Genomic DNA, 16,932 nt, shown 5'->3' on the forward strand with positions numbered 1-16,932 from the left:
CTTCCTTGAGCTGTTTTTGTTTTGAAGAACCGGAATGAACGATGCGTGACAAAGGGATTACCTTTGTCTTTGCGTCTGGACTAAAAAAGAAACGTATGTATTTATCATATTTCGATTTGACCCAAAAAGAGGTAGAGGCAATAGCCAGAAAATCTTTCTAAAAGAGCTTACTAACACCAGTGGTGAAATAGAGGCATTCGCTCGCTGACAAAAGTCGAGGAGGAATGCTTCTTATGCATACGGCGTGCAGAAGTTTTCCACGAACTTGTGTCGGTCGTACGTCCCCTGTCCTCAAATTACTGTCCGGAAGAACGATGAGTTCACATAATTCAGGAAAGGTGAGCTTTATACTTTATCTCGTTTGTTTCGTATTCTCTTTTAAAAACTGAGGCGTCGCTATTGTAGAAATCGTGAGAACCCAATTGCTTAGCTGTCAGGTAGCTGAGATTTGTTTCCTATGTTTCTCCACGAAAGAAATTTCAAAAACGTTTTTGAGCGATCAGGTATTTATTTTTTAAATTATTTTTATAATTATGGAAATCTAACATAAATTACTTTTTTGCTACTGGTGTTTCTTGTTGTCAAAAGATACGGACAAAAAAGATGAAAACAAAACGTTTGTCAAACAAAATTTACATGTTTGGTTAAGCGGTCCTATGCTGTAATCGACATTTCTCTTACTGTATTAGACTTATATTACGTGGCAATTTTTTTTTGTAGCCAGTCCTGCACGGTGCACTGAACAAGGTTTCTTGGCTTATTGGAAAGTGGGAAGGAGAAGGCTGTGGTGTCTATCCAACGATCTCTCCTTTCATGTACGGTGAAGAGATCATCTTTGATCACGTGGGACAGCCGATGCTCTCTTACAGGCAAGAACAATGGTCACAATTTTGTAAAATATGCATTTTACAGCCAAAATACCAATAAAAACTGCTTTAGAACAACATATCTACAGGGTGCACTGTACATTTCATAGAGTAAAAATGTTTTAATTCTGGAAAATCCGGTTGCTGCTAAGTTTTGTGGAAGTAGTGACTGCATTTGTCCAATTCATCTGGTCTCATTTGCACTTTACCTTTCTACAGCTTCTCATGACAGTTTTCACCCACCCATCCCTCCCTATTTCTCTCCACCTCTGTCCAGAGTGTTCACCAGCTGTTCCCATTCTCAATAGAGAAGAGCAAGTGAGACCAGCTGGATTGTTATATTTTGATCAATAACTCATATCAGTATTGTAACAAAGTTGATCTGAGAATAATTGTCTTGCCCTGCAAAAGCTATTTTTTTTTTTAATTATTTTTCTGATTTTTCTTGGCTCCAATTTTGTGGCTTGTTAACCAATGTTCCACATTAATAAACACTTCTGTCTATTTTTTACAGACACATGGGGAAGGTTTGTTAGTCATACCTGATATCAATAGGGACCCCCCCTGGTGACCCCTTAAACCTTATGCTCCTATGACAATTGATCGTAATAATTATGGTGTGATCTTTTAATATAAAGTCAACAAGAACAAAACTAAGACAGGTGTTTGGAGAGGAATGCCTCAGCCTCTTGATGAATAATTACATTTTCAATAGAAATCACTTTTAGATATGTTATTGTTTTAGAACAAAGATTGAATTAAACATGAGATCAAGATTCACTCTGTGCCTTTCTCCAATGCTGACATTAAGATGTTTCCAATGATACATTTTTAAGCTCTAGAACATGGCATCTGGAAAAAGGAGTTCCAATGCACCAGGAAGTTGGATTTCTCAAAGTAAAACCAGAAACATCATCATTGGCCTTCATTATAGCACAGAATACAGGTATGTAAAACTATGTAAAATTTAACTTGTATAACAGATGCTTCCTTTTTTTTTTACATGCAACTGCTCAACAATCTGATCAAGTTGTGATAACTGGGGGCCTTGTTGCATAATTTGGTAAAACTGACAATGGCTGAAGAAAACAAACATTTGAGGGTGGGAGGGTCAGGAGGACATGATAATTTGCCCAACCCCACTACCCTTGGTTAGTTTTTCATTCTCACTTTCACTGTTGTAACTGCCCTATGGTTGTCACAACACCTAATTCTCAGAAATAACATCAAAGTAAAGTTTCCTCAAGCATTAATAAACATTGCAATCATGAGAAAAAAGCAAAGAATCACCAGCCTAAGGAGCTTTTGAATGTTGAAAAAAAAACTCTCCATGTTGGTACCAGTTTTGTCCTTTATGACGCGAGAGAGCAAGATAGGGAGTCTGAGTCCAGTAAGCTTCTTTGAACACAAACTTTAATTACCTGAGAGGCAGGTTACCTTTAGAGCTATCGATATAACAACAACATGACGGCTAACTTATCTCAATGTTCACTCGTGTAACTCAAGAACTAGATTGGAATGTACGAGGCAATTACATAACCAGTCCAGAAAGTTACATAACATTCGAGGGTTACATAATCTTCAAGTGTTACATAAGAAAGATCAGCTGATCAACATTCAAGAACGGTCTTGTCAAAGAAAAGCAAATGTTGATTTCCTGAAGGTTTTACATATCATAACAGTACCATTGGAAATGTATAGTGGACAGTTGAGTGCAGAGAACACATACCCTAACGTAAGGGTGGAGAGGGTTAAGACCACACAGAAAGGGTGTGGTATGGTAAGATACTGGGAGAAAGACTGTCTATGTCGCAACTGATTTTTCATTTACAGGTCTGGCTGAGGTTGAGGAAGGCGAGGTTAAGGGGCATGAGATTCATCTTGTCTCTCACTCAGTTGGAAGAGCAAGTTTTGGTGCCGACCCAAAAGTTCAGAAGGTAAAATAAATCAAATTAAAATGTCTAAAACTTACTGTTGGTGATAACTTGAAGGCTAAAATGTTTTTTACCGCCTCCCGGTTCTTTCGACCGCCTCCCGGTTAGCTCAATTGGTTAAGCGCCGGACTGTTGTGCAGGAGGTCGAGGGTTCGAGCCCCGGCTGGACCAACACTCAGGGTCTTAAAATAATTGAGAAGAATATGCTACCTTTCTATAACATCGATCAAGAAATGGTTAGATATTCTAGTCTTCTCGGATAGGGATGAATAAATGGAGGTCCCGTCTCCTGCAACTATTAATTAGTTAATTTGGTTAGGCAGGGGACGTTAAAGAACCCACTTCATGAGATTACTGTGATGTGGTCTGGCCTGGTTACTGGGAATAGGGGGGGGAGGGGGCATCTGTTATATTCGCTTTCATTTGATTGTAAACTGCTTAGCAGTCTGGTAAAGTCCCCCGTACAGTGTTGTAAAGTGCCATGAGTTTAAGATATGAGCGCTATATAAATACCAGTTATTATTATTATTATATTATTATTATTATTATTATTATTATTATTATTTACTTTCTCAAATGCAAGTGTGAAGGAAGCTGAAAACTATTTCAAATTATTTTTCAATAACACTTCATATGGTGAATTAAAACATCACGATTTCATATTTGTTGCTTACAAGGACAATGCAACAAGCTCAAATCCTTGAAAAGTTAGTTCAGAAATTTGCCAAAAAAAGATTATTTTTGATCTGCTATTTTTAAAAGAAGAGTCATTGAATTTATTTCTAAGTGAGAACAGACAATTAAAGGTAAAATTACAAGTCTTTTTAACAGGCTGTATGTGGCAATCATGACAACCAGTCAGGTCAAAACAAGTGATCACAAACTGATTAACAATAATTGGCATTTGTGTGGTAACATGTTAAGTAAAGAAACAAGAAAGTATGGACCCATTGAAGAATGAACATCAACCCTTTAACAGTCATGAGTGACCAAGACAGAGTTATGATATCAATACAGTATCAAACAGATAAGTAAGGAGAATGAATAATGGTAATTGAACTGAGTGAAGTGCAATTTGTATAGGTAATCACATGATTTCGAGTGCAATTTGGAATAAATAAGCACAAGTAAATTTTTTCAGACTAACAAAATTGCATGAGCCCGTAGGGCGAGTGCAATTTGTGGTCTTTGAAAAAATTTACAAGTGCTTATCTATTCCAAACTGCACGAGAAAATCATGTGATTATGTATTACTAATATACACGAAAAAAATATGAGGTAGCTTCTCATAACTATGCAGAAGAAAAGTGGATGTATTAGGTGCAAAAATAATTTATTCAAACCCTGCAAGTGACATTGACCTTGACATTGACCTTGGCATTGACATTGACCAATCATTCTGACCAATCAGAATGTCTGGTTTGTTTCTTTCTTTGCACTGAATTAAACCTCTTCTGCACTGAGTTAACTCTCTTCTGCACTGAATTAACTGAAAACTGCATTCATCTTAACCAATCAGAACTGAGAAATTTTTTCATATATATTATTAGGGCTGAAATCATACGAGTGATTTCAAAATCGAATGAGCACGCTGCACGAGTTTGATTTTAAATCACAAGTATGATTTCAGACCAAGATTGCACGACACGAGGTTCAACTACCACTTTCTTACATCCATTTTGAATTCGCCCAAATACAGATAGATAGATAGATAGATAGATAGTTTATTAGAATATCGAACATGGCAGTCCGTAGACTGAATTGCGTTACAATTACTTAGAACTAGGAATAAATACAATTGAAATTATAATAAAACCACAAATGCGAAAAAGGACTTGGTAAATGCAAATATTTTATTGATGCAGTACTTAGCTGGTTTTTAAATAAAAAGCAGAACTGGAAACGCTTTTACATTTTATTTTGTATGCAAAACAGAAAGACTGATGTCATGTGTCAAAAACTTAGTCAAGCATAAAATGATGTGATTTAGAGCAAAAAAGTGGTGCGATTCGTGAATAAATTGCACCAATTAGAGCCAATCAGATTACAGGGACCACCAGTAATTTCAAAATGGATGTAATAAAGGAAATTATTACATGACTCGGGCAGTCAGAGGGCCAATAACTAAAATCAAAAAATCAAAATGCTCTATCGCCAGTCAATATTCTCTAAGTATTGGACCGGGCACTGTCCCGAATGGTCCTGAATGATACTGCACTTGTATCCCCTTGAACTTCAGTCGTGTAATAAATCTCTTATTAACCAAGCTTGCTCAGGACCATACTGGAAGAATATCGGTGCTCAGTCCGTACTGTCAAGACCTCAGGCCGATATTCTCCCAGTACAGCCCTCGCGCTTGGTTAATAAGATATATATATCAACTAGGGGATTATTAGTTGTAAAGAAATAGTAGTTCAAGTGATTATTAGTTGATCCAATTCAAGATTCTTCAAAGTAACGTCACAAGAATTGTATGGAGGTATATTACTTCTATATACCTCCAGCATGCACCAGCATAGTTATAGTAATTTCGCCTAATGAATTTTTTTAATGATCTGAAGGATTTTAGAATTCAGAGTGATTGTCGTAAACCTGATAAATTATATCTGATTATTTCATTGCTTCCAGGTGGAGAGGATATTCAGGTTAAAGGATCCAGATACTCTGGAAATGGAGTGTTTCATGGAAACAACCAACACAGAACACCAAAAACATCTGCACATCACTTACAAGAAGGTCACCAACTAATGACTAGAGAAATTAAGTCTTAGACTTATGAACTAGCTTAGATAAGTTCTTAGAGAACTACAAAACCACAAATGCAAAGAAGTGTTCAAAAAAATGTATATTTAGGCCTCCCAGATTGTAGTCGATCAGTATTAGACATGAGGCAAGTAAGGACAAATTTCTTATAATTAATCTGGAAAAACCTGCACCACCTAGACAAAGTGTTGTAAAGTTAAGCATAGCGTGACAAAGCATGACAAACAATTCTAAAGTAGGCTTTGATTACATATAACTACAACCAGAAATATGATTTATGTGTAACCCTTTGTTGTTAGAGTATTCGTGAAAATATTCCTACTACGTGTTGCATAGAATACAGAAACTTGTATGTGTTTTCCATCTAAAAACACGTAGGAACACTAGTTCCGCAGGATCTACGAAAGTGTCCTCTCATATCTGTGAAATTGCGGATATACGTGGTAATTAAGTTGTTTATTCCAAGGGAAACTCAAATTATCTTCTGTATTTTGTATCACGTATGATTTAGCTACCATTATGTATATAAGAACTTTGATTCAAGCAATAGAGTAGATTCAGTTGATTGTAAAGCAGTTGAGTGTCCTGCACCCCGTGTGCAAGCTCGCGTTAAACCCAACGTTTGCCTAAGCATTGAAACAGCTTGACGCTAACCGACCCTCAGCCAAAATTATACTACACAGAAGGACCATTTGAAACACTTTTTTTCAATGCCCTATAATTCACACTCTGTGCTCTTTCCTTCCCAGTTAAATTTACTGGTGATACTCTGTTGCACATACAGTTGAACCGCCAATAAGCAACCTCCATAAATGTCCAGTCTAGGTGACTTATTTAATCAGTTGATTTTATTAATGTTGGAAATATAATGTACATTTAAATCCTACCCTCTGATTGGTTTTTGTGGTGTAGGTTTCAGTAAGTGAATTGAAATCAGAAGCCCAATGTAGAGAGGGCACAGAATTAAATACATTAAAGAATGAAATAGTTCTCAAAATGTTTTAATCTTTAATTGAAGTTTGTTACTAACAACAAGTTTTTGTAAATAATGTCGAAATCCCAAGGTAGAGGACTACAATTTTGTAGCTATTTTATGTGTTGTCAAATGAATAGCTGGTTATAAAGGAAAATTATATTTTCATCAGCTATATTATTTTGTAGTTGGTGCTGAAAGAGTATAAAAAATCACTGCTAGTCACAGTTTGTACAATTTTACACTCACATTGATACACTGTTCAGGAAGTTTAACAACAAATTGCTCTGAGTTTTAGCTACACACCATCATGAAAATGTGTTTTTCTGTTTATTTTCCCACACTAGCACTACTTTTTCACACCATAAGGTCATTATAAACCTCATTAACCATAAACACAAACAGTTAAAAGAGGCAGTGCAGGGAAATCTGAAGGTTCACAATATTTAGCCAACCTTTCTTGCAAAATGGGGTGGAAAAGTCCATGGATAAAATTTTTTCAGGGTTATACTTTAGAAATAGAGCCTTGTCCACAGATGATCTTAGGCTCATCACACAACTTCTCCCTACACAGGCTGGAATGAACATTGCCTCAATGCAGCTGCCTCACCAGCAAAAGAGAAATAAAAGTACTAAATAAATGCATTCTTTTTCCTGATATGCACAGCCTAGCAATTTAGCATAGAGTGGGAGCCTGCTAGGCAAGAGGTCTTAAGCACAGCTTAGCCCCTTCTGCACACTGCTCAATATTTCATTCTCACAGCTTGGACAAGGGAATTTTACAAAGATTGAAATCATTAAATTAAATGCTGAAGAAATTTTGAAGTAAAAAATTTTTTTTCAAATTTCTTTCCCTTTTTACTTTGAGAAATTGAATATTATCACTTGGGCTGAAGGGGCTAACCAGCTAAGTGTTAACACAAGAAAGAGAGCTCACTGTCTTTAATGTGGGCATAGCAGCAGGCTTCCCTATGACACTGGCCAGAGACAAAGTCCCGACAAACTGGCAACCCATTGGAGTGCTGTTAAGGGAAAAACAAAGGGTCTCAGATTGATTGATTGATAGGTGTCAGTTAGTCAGGAGCAAAACTGTGCCAGTAGTGAAAAAGAAAAAAAAATTGTGTTAAGATATATAAAGATATACTTCCTAAACTAACACAAATTTATAACTGATGAAAAGTGGATGGGTAAGTCAATTGGAAAACACAACATGGGCTATAGAAAAAGTGCCGAGAGTCAGAAGTTTGGCAAGCACTAAGGAAAACCAGCCAAGGTGAGAGGTGAGAAAGCAGTGAGAATTTTGCAGCAAGCTTGCACGCTGCAGCTTTCACAGGAGATACCTAATTCCTGTAACAGGAAGGTTAGGAGACATCACTCGAACAATTAATTAATGACATGAAGTAATAATATTGAAAGGAGTGCAACATACTTATTGTACCTACAAAATTGAATTTACTTTTCTTGCTTTTTCCATCTCAAATTTTTAAAACTTTAACAAGGAAAGGTTAGTAGAAACACTTGTAGCCAAATACAATGTTCTCAAAATGAGATTCCAAGTCAAATTTGCTCACAATGTTACATGCCTTTTTCAGACACGAGTAGAATGTTGCACTTGCCAGGGTCACAAAAAATCATAGCAAAATGGATGTTTAATCATGATATTAACACATAATTAACACCAACAGACAACATAGACAAACTTTAATTCAACATATGATTCAATTCAACTCTACAATCACATATAAACACATAAATAACAATTTTCCTACAAAAAGTAATGTTGATGCTATGAAAATGAAACTTTTGCTGCAAGACTTTCACATAAGAATCCAACCAAAACAGTTCTAAATATTTGAGTTTTTATATTTGCTGATGTCTTCTCTCTCAATTGTCTTGCAATAAAAGTTCCATTATCAAAAATAATATTTGATAAAACAACTAATAAATCTAAATTCATCTCTATCACAATGGCTCAGCCACTAGTTCATTCATTTCACAAAAATCAAATCAATATCCATTTCACATCCATTGCAAAATAAGTTAATAAGACAGTTTGTAAAAATGCTGTCTAAATTCTTGTTAAAGTTCATTTTCTGTTGTTCGTAACAAAATTTCCGATGTGTGGTGCATTTGTAGAGACTGCATGGATAGTATTGGTTCCAGTCTCCCCCTACGTTTATTGTGAGGTTGTCAAGCAATGCTATGTGCTCTTGAGTTGAAAGTATATTGAAACCTTTTCCCTCGTTGAATACGCCTCAGTGGCGACGAGGATTCCCAAAACCCACGCGTGGGCTTTAAAGGCAACTCTGTCCAGCGTAGAGCTATTCGGAAATACGTTCGAGAAGTCCAAAACGACTACATTTCTCTGAAGAAAGTGTCGGGAGAATGGCAGGCAGACCTCCCTTCAACGAGTTCGACGCTGAAACCGAAGACATTGAGAGTTATTTGGAGCGTCTTCAAGAGTACTTCACGGCTTATGACATCAATGATGAAGAGGATAACGCAGCCAAACGTAGGGCGATCTTACTGACGTCGATTGGGAGCACTTCGTACAGAGCATTGAAAGATTTAGCGTTCCCGGATGCCCCCAACACGAAAACATTTGATCAGCTGGCGACACTCCTTCATGGGCATTTTAGGCCTACGCGTTTGACGGTAGCAGAAAGATATCGGTTCCACTAAGCGTGTCAAAAACCAAGTCAGTCAATCTCTGAGTATGTGCGAACTTTAAAGAAACTCGCAGGGACGTGCGAATTCACAAATGAGCAACTGAATGAAAGTTTACGCGATCGATTTATTTGTGGATTGCACTCAGAACAAATCAAGCAGAAACTTTTATCGCGAAACTTTACGTTCCAAGAGGCGGTGGACACTGCTATTGCTCAATGCAAGAAGCTGCACACAAGGACGTTCGTAATCTTGGAGGTTCACACGGAGAAGAATCCGACGAACGTGTCAACAAAGTCCAGCGTGACAATTTTCTGTCACGCAGTCTCGGGGCAAGACCAAGTGGACATCGCGGTGCAAACGCCCAAGGCGGAACAACGCCGAAAAGGTGTAATCGTTGCGGTCTAACGAATCACACACAGGAGCATTGTAGATACAAAACCGCAGAGTGTTATAAATGTCATAAAATGGGTCACTTACGATCGGAATGTCGTAGCACGGGGCCTTCTTACAGAAAAGGGGTAGAAAATCAGCGCTTCCGCCACACAGATCAGGATCCAGAGGGAACTAAAGATGAATTCCTCGGTTCTATTTTCGGCGTAAATGAATCGTCCCAGGCTAAAATACAGGGCTCAGAGATCTCAACCCCCGCTATTAAGGTCCCAGTCAGGATTGAGGATGTTGAAGTTCTCATGGAAGTGGATACTGGAGCAGCAGCGTCTGTTATGAGTTACGCGGATTACGAGCGGAACTTCAAATACCTAGCACTACGACCAGTCAATCGCTCGATCCATTCCTACACCGGCACACCTCTAGACGTTGAAGGGCAAGTCCTAGTTGACGTGGCCCATAATGGCCAGCAGATGACTCTGCCATTACTCATTGTTCGGGCTAAGCGGCACGCCCCTCCACTGTTTGGCAGGGCGTGGATGACGAAGATCCACTTAGACTGGCACAACTTGTTTTCGCCCTCGCATGGCCAACTAGCGGTGGGGCAGGAAAATGACGAGCGAATTGAGCACCTAAAGGAGCGATATGCAGAAATATTTAAGGTAGAACTTGGTACGGCAAAAGGGGTAACAGCCACCTTGCATTTGAAAGAAAACGCGAAACCAGTGTTTCAGAGAGCCCGCCCAGTTTCCTACGCAATACGGCCCGCAGTGGAGAAAGAACTGAAGCGAATGGAAGAGGAGGGGGTAATAGAGCCAGTAGAAGTCAGTGAATGGGCCACACCCATTGTCAGCGTTCCTAAGACCGACGGGTCGGTACGAGTCTGCGGGGACTACAAGGGTACAGTTAATCCCGCAATTCAGACGGAAAAATTCCCTATTCCAACGTTGGACGAGATTCGTGGAAAAGTTTCTACATGGAAGAAGTTCACCAAGATCGATCTGAGAAGCGCCTATCAACAATTGGTGTTGGATAAGGCCTCTCAACAGCTATGCACGATCAATACGCACAAGGGCGTATTTCGATATACGCGTTTGCCATTTGGCATTTCATCCAGTCCCGCTATCTGGCAACGTTTTATTGAGCAAGTGCTCGTAGGTCTGGAGGGAACTTGTGTGATTATGGATGATCTTTTGGTAGGAGGGGTCAACGATGAGGAACACCTTCGTAATTTAGAAAATGTCTTCAAGCAGTTTCAGAAGTACGGGCTAAGAGTCAAGCTTCCCAAATGTGTGTTTTTGGCACCTTCCGTGGTATACCTTGGTCTACGCTTTTCTGAAGGGGGGCTTCAGCCGACGGACGAAAAGGTTAAAGCTGTCAGGGAGGCCCCCTCGCCAAGTAACGTGACTGAATTACGTTCCTTCCTGGGAATGCTAGCAGCACTTAGCAACTTTATTCCGAAGCTATCAACTATGGCGCACCCTCTGTATGAATTGTTGGGCAGTAGACCGTGGAACTGGACGTGAAGTTGTGAACAAGCATTCAGCAACGTGAAACAAGCGCTCTCATCAGAAACTACCTTGATGCATTACAACTCAGAACTCCCTGTAGAACTATCCGTCGACGCCTCGCCTTATGGTCTGGGCGCGGTTATAATGCACGTCTATTCCAATGGCATACGTCGTCCCATCGCTTACGCATCGCGAACGCTTAACGAACACGAACAACGGTACGGTCAGATTGATAAAGAGGCTCTGGCAATTGTATTTGGATTAAAGCGGTTCCATCTATACCTTTATGGTCGACATTTTACGATCCTTACCGACCACAAGCCTTTAGAGCGGATTTTCGGGCCAAAAACGGCAATTCCATCCCTGGCGGCTATGCGGCTACAACGTTGGGCAATAATGCTCGCAGCTTTTGATTACGACATTAGATTTGTTCCATCCAAACAGAATGCGGTCGCCGACGCCTTATCACGCCTACCTTTGTCGTCAACAGCAGGAGGCGAACACGCAGTGTTTAGAATTGAAGAGCGTTTGATTGATTCATTGCCCGTCACGCACAAGGAAATCAGTAATGCGACACGGGTAGACCCTGTGCTGTCCAAGGTGCTGGGACTCGTGAGACATGGTTGGCCTCGGCACACTGACGACTTGCGCCTAAAACCTTTCTTTAATCGTCGTTTCGAATTGTCTATCGAACAGGATTGTTTGCTGTGGGGAGTACGGGTTATCATTCCTACACGGTACCAGAATGATATGTTGGAGGAATTACATACAGGGCACCCGGGCATCGTCCGTATGAAAGAGTTAGCTCGTAGCTATATATGGTGTCCTAACATTGATCTGGAAATTGAGCAGACGGTGAGAAGCTGTGGTAGTTGCCAGCGGGTTCGGAAATCACCCACTGTAGCTCCACTTGCGCCATGGTTGTGGCCTAGCAACCCCTGGCACCGTATTCACATTGACTTTGCTCAGTACGAAAAGAAACATTATCTCATTGTTGTTGACGCACATTCTCGTTGGCCCGAGATTTTCTACATGCCACAAAACACGACAGCAACAGCGACAATCGCGATCTTACAGGAACTATTTGCCAGATACGGAATACCAATTCACTGCGTTAGCGATAACGGGCCGCAGTTTCGCAGTGAAGAATTTGCTCATTTCTTAAAAGTGAACGGTGTGAAACACGTACGGGTAGCACCTTATCACGCAGCGAGCAATGGGTTAGCGGAGCGTATGGTGCAATCGTTAAAGAACCACCTAAAGGCTTGCAAAGGCAGCAAACTTTCCATTCAGCAACGTATTGCGAACTTCCTCTTATCCTATCGGTCATCAAGACACCCCACGACTGGCAGAACACCCACTAGCCTGTTCCCGGGTCGCGAACTACGAACGCGGCTAACTCTCCTCCGCCCAAACTTAGAAGAGAAGGTCATGGATTCCCAAGCAAAGCAGAAGGCCACGCACGACGAACATGCCAAGTTCAGAGAATTTTACCCCGGGGACAGAGTTTCAGTGAAAGACCTCAGAAAAGAGGACACCTGGTGGCAAGGCTCGATAGCTGAGCGAAGTGGACCCAAGTCATACATAATAGTATTAAATGACGGCAGAGTGTGGAAACGTCACGTCGATCACGTGAGACGGGACGGCATCGGGGCAGGTCGGCATCAGAACCAGGTGGAGAGAGAGAGTATCAGGACCAGTCCTTGGAGGTTCCATGGGCTATTCCGGTCAGGTCGGATATTTCCGGACAACCCCAGGTACCACCTGATGCCCAAGAAGGTGTATCAGCTGAAACAGATTCAGCTCAGGATCAAAAGCAGGACGTAACACCGGCAGTAACAGCGGAAGCACCAGCGACGGCTCCTCCCCAGTCCGTGGAAGCGGCCCCACCCCGTTTCGCCGATCTTCCAGGGGGCGAAGAGCTCCGGATAGACTAATAGAGTCTATCTGAAGTAATGCTGGGACTTCCGTACATTTAACTGTTGTCATCAGACATTCCTAGTTAATACATATGGTGCACGATCCTCGCAGTAAATAGCGCTATTTAAGCAATAGCGAAAATCAGACCTGAAAAAAAAAAAAATCAGGCCTGTACGGGATTCGAACCACTGACCTCTGCGATACTAGTGCAGCGCTCTACCAATTGAGCTAACAAGCCAACTGGGAGCAGGCTGTTAAGTTGATTCGTAATAAACCCGTGAAAGTGATAAATCAGATACAATGAAATATATGAAGTTCATATATTTTGAACTGCGGTATTAGATATTCCTAGTTAATGTTGGAGTTTTTACATGGACTGTTTGAACTATGTTCTCGGACTCCGTTCGTTGTTGTTATTTCCGTTGTAGTTCGGTCCAAGAAAGGGGGAGATGTGGTGTATTTGTAGAGACTGGGTAGTATTTGTTCCAGTCTCCCCCTACGTTTGTTGTGAGGTTGTCAAGCAATGCCATGTGCTCGTGAGTTGAAAATATATGGAAACCTTTTCCCTCGTTGAATACGCCTCACGATGGAAGTAAATTGTCATCTCTTTCAGAGTCATCAGCTAAATGAATTTACTTTGAAATACTCAATAATATCTTTAGGCACTTAAAGTTTATTCTATCAGTCATTCTATCATTATTCTATCATGTTTATGTCGTGAATGAATCGTTTGTATGGAGCGGGTAGTTGTTGACATCTGTTTAGGGGGGTCTGTTCTAAGTTAGTAATTTTCAACGACTGACTCGGGAAAGCTGGTTTACTAACTTAGAACAGACTCCCCTAAACAGATGTCAACAACTACCCGCTCCATACAAACGACTCATTCACGACATAAACATCACAAACGACCGAAAAAGAACGACCTAACTTTACCGACAGATCGAAACAGACCACTAACGACCGACTTACGTCACTTGAGTCTTACAGCCAATAACATAACGGCAAAACTAACCGATCATTTCACACGAACTGGAATAAGAACATTCCACTGAAAACAATCATTCATTGACTCTGATGATGACTTCCGCACAGGTTGTCGAAACGTCAGTCACTACCACCGACAACAGTCCTTCTCAGGACTACACTCACCCGGACGATCAGACTACACCTTCACATGTTACCCCCGGGTTCAAACCATTTACTGCAGAGTTATAATTATTCTATCACAGGTGATAGGGGTATTTGATAATGCATGATAATATGTACGATCATTCGTCACACCTGCATCGAAGAGGCGTAGCCACTAATGGGATTATCGGCGTAAGTAAGTCACTAACCCTTTTCGATGTCCGTTCGTGTAGCCCTGATCTTCTGATAGCTTTCGTAGCCAATCAGAGTGCGTTGTGATAGTTTTCGTTGCCAATCAGAGTGCGTCCGTAAGCGCCAAATCCTCGGATAGTTTTCGTGGCCAATAAAGGCATCGACGGTCGGTTGTTGGCCTTAATGATGCAAGTGTCTTTACTAGAGTCTCTTCCATATGCTTATGCTTGAACGCAGATCCCAAGTCAATAAAGGTGAGTGTCTATGTTATTTACAATGATCTCTTACAATTTTTCATCAATAACAAGCATAGATTTCCAAGAATCTGAGAAGTGTTTGTTCTTAAGGATTTTTCCAGGTTTTTTGACGTTCTTTGGAAATTTTATAGCGTGAAGACGACTACTGAGTCTAAGTGTTTGTTTAGCTGCCATGATGATCGAATGACTTCTGCCGTTCAACGCTGTTAGAGGCGTTATGTAAATCGTTTGGCTCTTCACCTCGAAGAGTCAAAAAAGTTTCTTTGGGGAACGTTGATTTTCCTTCGAGAAACACAAAATGTCTTTCGACACACAAATAATTTCTTTTGGAAAACACAAAGTATGTTTCAATGCGCAAATAATTTCCTTCGGGAAACCCAATATGTCTTTCGAGAAACGACTAATTTCCTTCGGGAAACACAAGATGTCTTTCGAGACACAACTAATTTCCTTCGGGGAAACACAGGTAACAGCCGGTTTCGCTACTTGTCTAGTTCGCTACGTTCAAGTTCGCTACATATGTTCGCTAACAACATGCCGAGTTCACTCTTTATTCGATCGTAACACAGTAAAGCTATGCGGCGCCGTTATGAAAGTATTCCGGAGCGCTATTCGAACGGAACACAGAAACAGCTATGCGCTATGCGGCGCCGTTATGAAAGTATTCCGGAACGCTATATCTCGAGTTCGGCTAAATATTTTATGCCAAGACTTTCCAAGAAAGGTTCGAATTACAATCTTGAGTATGGAAATTTTGAAACATCGTAACATAGAGGCAATTTCTCTGCGCATTTTCAGTAAATTCTTGACTGCTAATTAAAGAAATTTATAGACATTTGCCAGGGGGGGTTTGGCTGTGTCAATTTTACCGGAGACAAATCATGTATGAATCACTCAAGAAATTTATAGACCACTTTCATAAATGGCTGCCGTATAAATATTCTTTTGTTTAAATTTAAATTAGCCCTTCTGGCCTCGCTTGAGATAATGTATTCTTTTGAATTTTGTTCTGGAGAACGAGACCAGTAGGGCTAATTTAAATTTAAACAAAAGAATATTAATCCGGCAGCCATTTATGAAAGTGGACAGTCGGTCAAGATGGCGGTCGGCTGTGGGTTAATGTGGCTCCAGAGTCCCTTGAAGTTTTTTACTTTCCTGTTACTTTTGGCGTCTGTTCATTTCTTAAACTGGGATGGCGTGTCTGTGAATCAACTGCCTGCTGAGTCCTTCAGTGTACAATATGCCTTCCATGGTTTTAATCCTTCGAGAGTCGAATCATCAATGCGACCAAACACTCGCAGGAAACATTATCTTTCGAACCTTTTTCCGTATGCTACGGATAACTCCCGCAATTTCCAACTCACACGGCGAGTAATATTAAGTGGTGATGTTGAGGCAAACCCTGGCCCAAATGAAGACATTGCTCAACGGAAAAGCAAGCAAATCAATGTACAGTGTAAAGGTAAAACGAATGTTGGCCTGAAGATCTGCGAGTGGAATATCAACAGATTGATCGATTCCAAGTTTGAACAGATAAGACATTTCTTAACCTCAAGCCACCCTGAAATTGATGTGCTATTTCTGATTGAGACCTTCTTAAAACCAAAAGTTCCAGATTCTGTTTTTGAAATTCCTGGCTATGTGATGTACAGAAAGGACAGACCCGGAGTAAAACACGGTGGTGGAATTCTAGCTTATGTCAACTTCAGGCTGAAAGAAAACCGCCGCATTGACCTGGAAGAGAGGGAGATTGAAACTTTATGGTTGGACATTTTCCCCTTCAATTCGAAAAGACCGCTTCTGGTAGGTGCTCTATATCGTCCGCCTTCTTCGAATATTGACATCGATTCGAGGATCGAGAAGAATATTGAAAATGATTATCTGCAGAACCGTGAGACAATTATTGTAGGTGATTTTAATATTAACTATTTGGATCATGCCTACAATAGTCATAGGTTGGCCAAAGCTCTGAAAAACATGGCCCTTAACCAAGTTATTTCTTCTGTTACAAGACCTAAGAGTGGTACATGCCTAGATCATTGCTATACAAGTCATCCAGCATTTATTGTAAAAACATCAGTCCTAAAATATTGGACTTGCGGACCACCTTCCTCTAATTATTCAGCGTAAATACGCCAAACAAAGAAGAGATTGTGAGTCAGAACATACGACAATTTCCTATCGGGAAACAAAGAACTTGAATTTAGATGAGCTCCTTCAATCACTGGAACGTATCCCTTGGGACACTGCATTCGTATTTGAAGACACTGACGATATTTTGAATGCCCTTGAGAGTATGCTCAATGAGGTTCTCGATCAGCATTTGCCCTG

The 16,932-nt window shown here is 40.4% G+C and overlaps 2 protein-coding genes, 1 long non-coding RNA gene and 1 pseudogene across 4 annotated transcripts in view; 3 read left to right on the forward strand and 1 right to left on the reverse strand.

Annotated features, from left to right (window-relative positions):
* The first annotated feature begins 10 nt into the window (after window positions 1–10).
* LOC111330600 (peroxynitrite isomerase THAP4) lies at window positions 11–6,135 on the forward strand. Its single transcript, XM_088729123.1, has 5 exons — window positions 11–338; window positions 721–869; window positions 1,703–1,812; window positions 2,700–2,803; window positions 5,429–6,135. Exons 1-5 carry the CDS (start codon window positions 225–227, stop codon window positions 5,546–5,548), a joined length of 597 nt encoding a protein of 198 aa, XP_088585249.1. The 5' UTR covers window positions 11–224; the 3' UTR covers window positions 5,549–6,135.
* Window positions 6,136–6,551: 416 nt separating this feature from the next.
* Window positions 6,552–16,932, reverse strand: part of LOC148727367 (uncharacterized) — a 30,204-nt pseudogene continuing 19,823 nt past the window's right edge. Inside the window, exon 3 of the transcript XR_015989204.1 lies at window positions 6,552–7,558. The product of XR_015989204.1 is annotated as an uncharacterized LOC148727367 (transcript). The remainder of the gene's footprint in view (window positions 7,559–16,932) is intronic.
* On the forward strand, window positions 8,519–13,645 carry LOC148727368 (uncharacterized). The gene is made up of 2 exons (XR_015990127.1): window positions 8,519–8,655; window positions 13,474–13,645. It is a non-coding gene; the product is annotated as an uncharacterized LOC148727368 (long non-coding RNA).
* On the forward strand, window positions 15,691–16,731 carry LOC148727369 (uncharacterized). The gene has a single exon (XM_088728658.1). The coding sequence runs from the start codon at window positions 15,700–15,702 to the stop codon at window positions 16,729–16,731; it is 1,032 nt and encodes a 343-aa protein (XP_088584784.1). The 5' UTR covers window positions 15,691–15,699.

The sequence above is a fragment of the Stylophora pistillata genome, chromosome 7 (assembly GCF_964205215.1).
Source record: "Stylophora pistillata chromosome 7, jaStyPist1.2, whole genome shotgun sequence".
NCBI lineage: Eukaryota > Metazoa > Cnidaria > Anthozoa > Scleractinia > Pocilloporidae > Stylophora > Stylophora pistillata.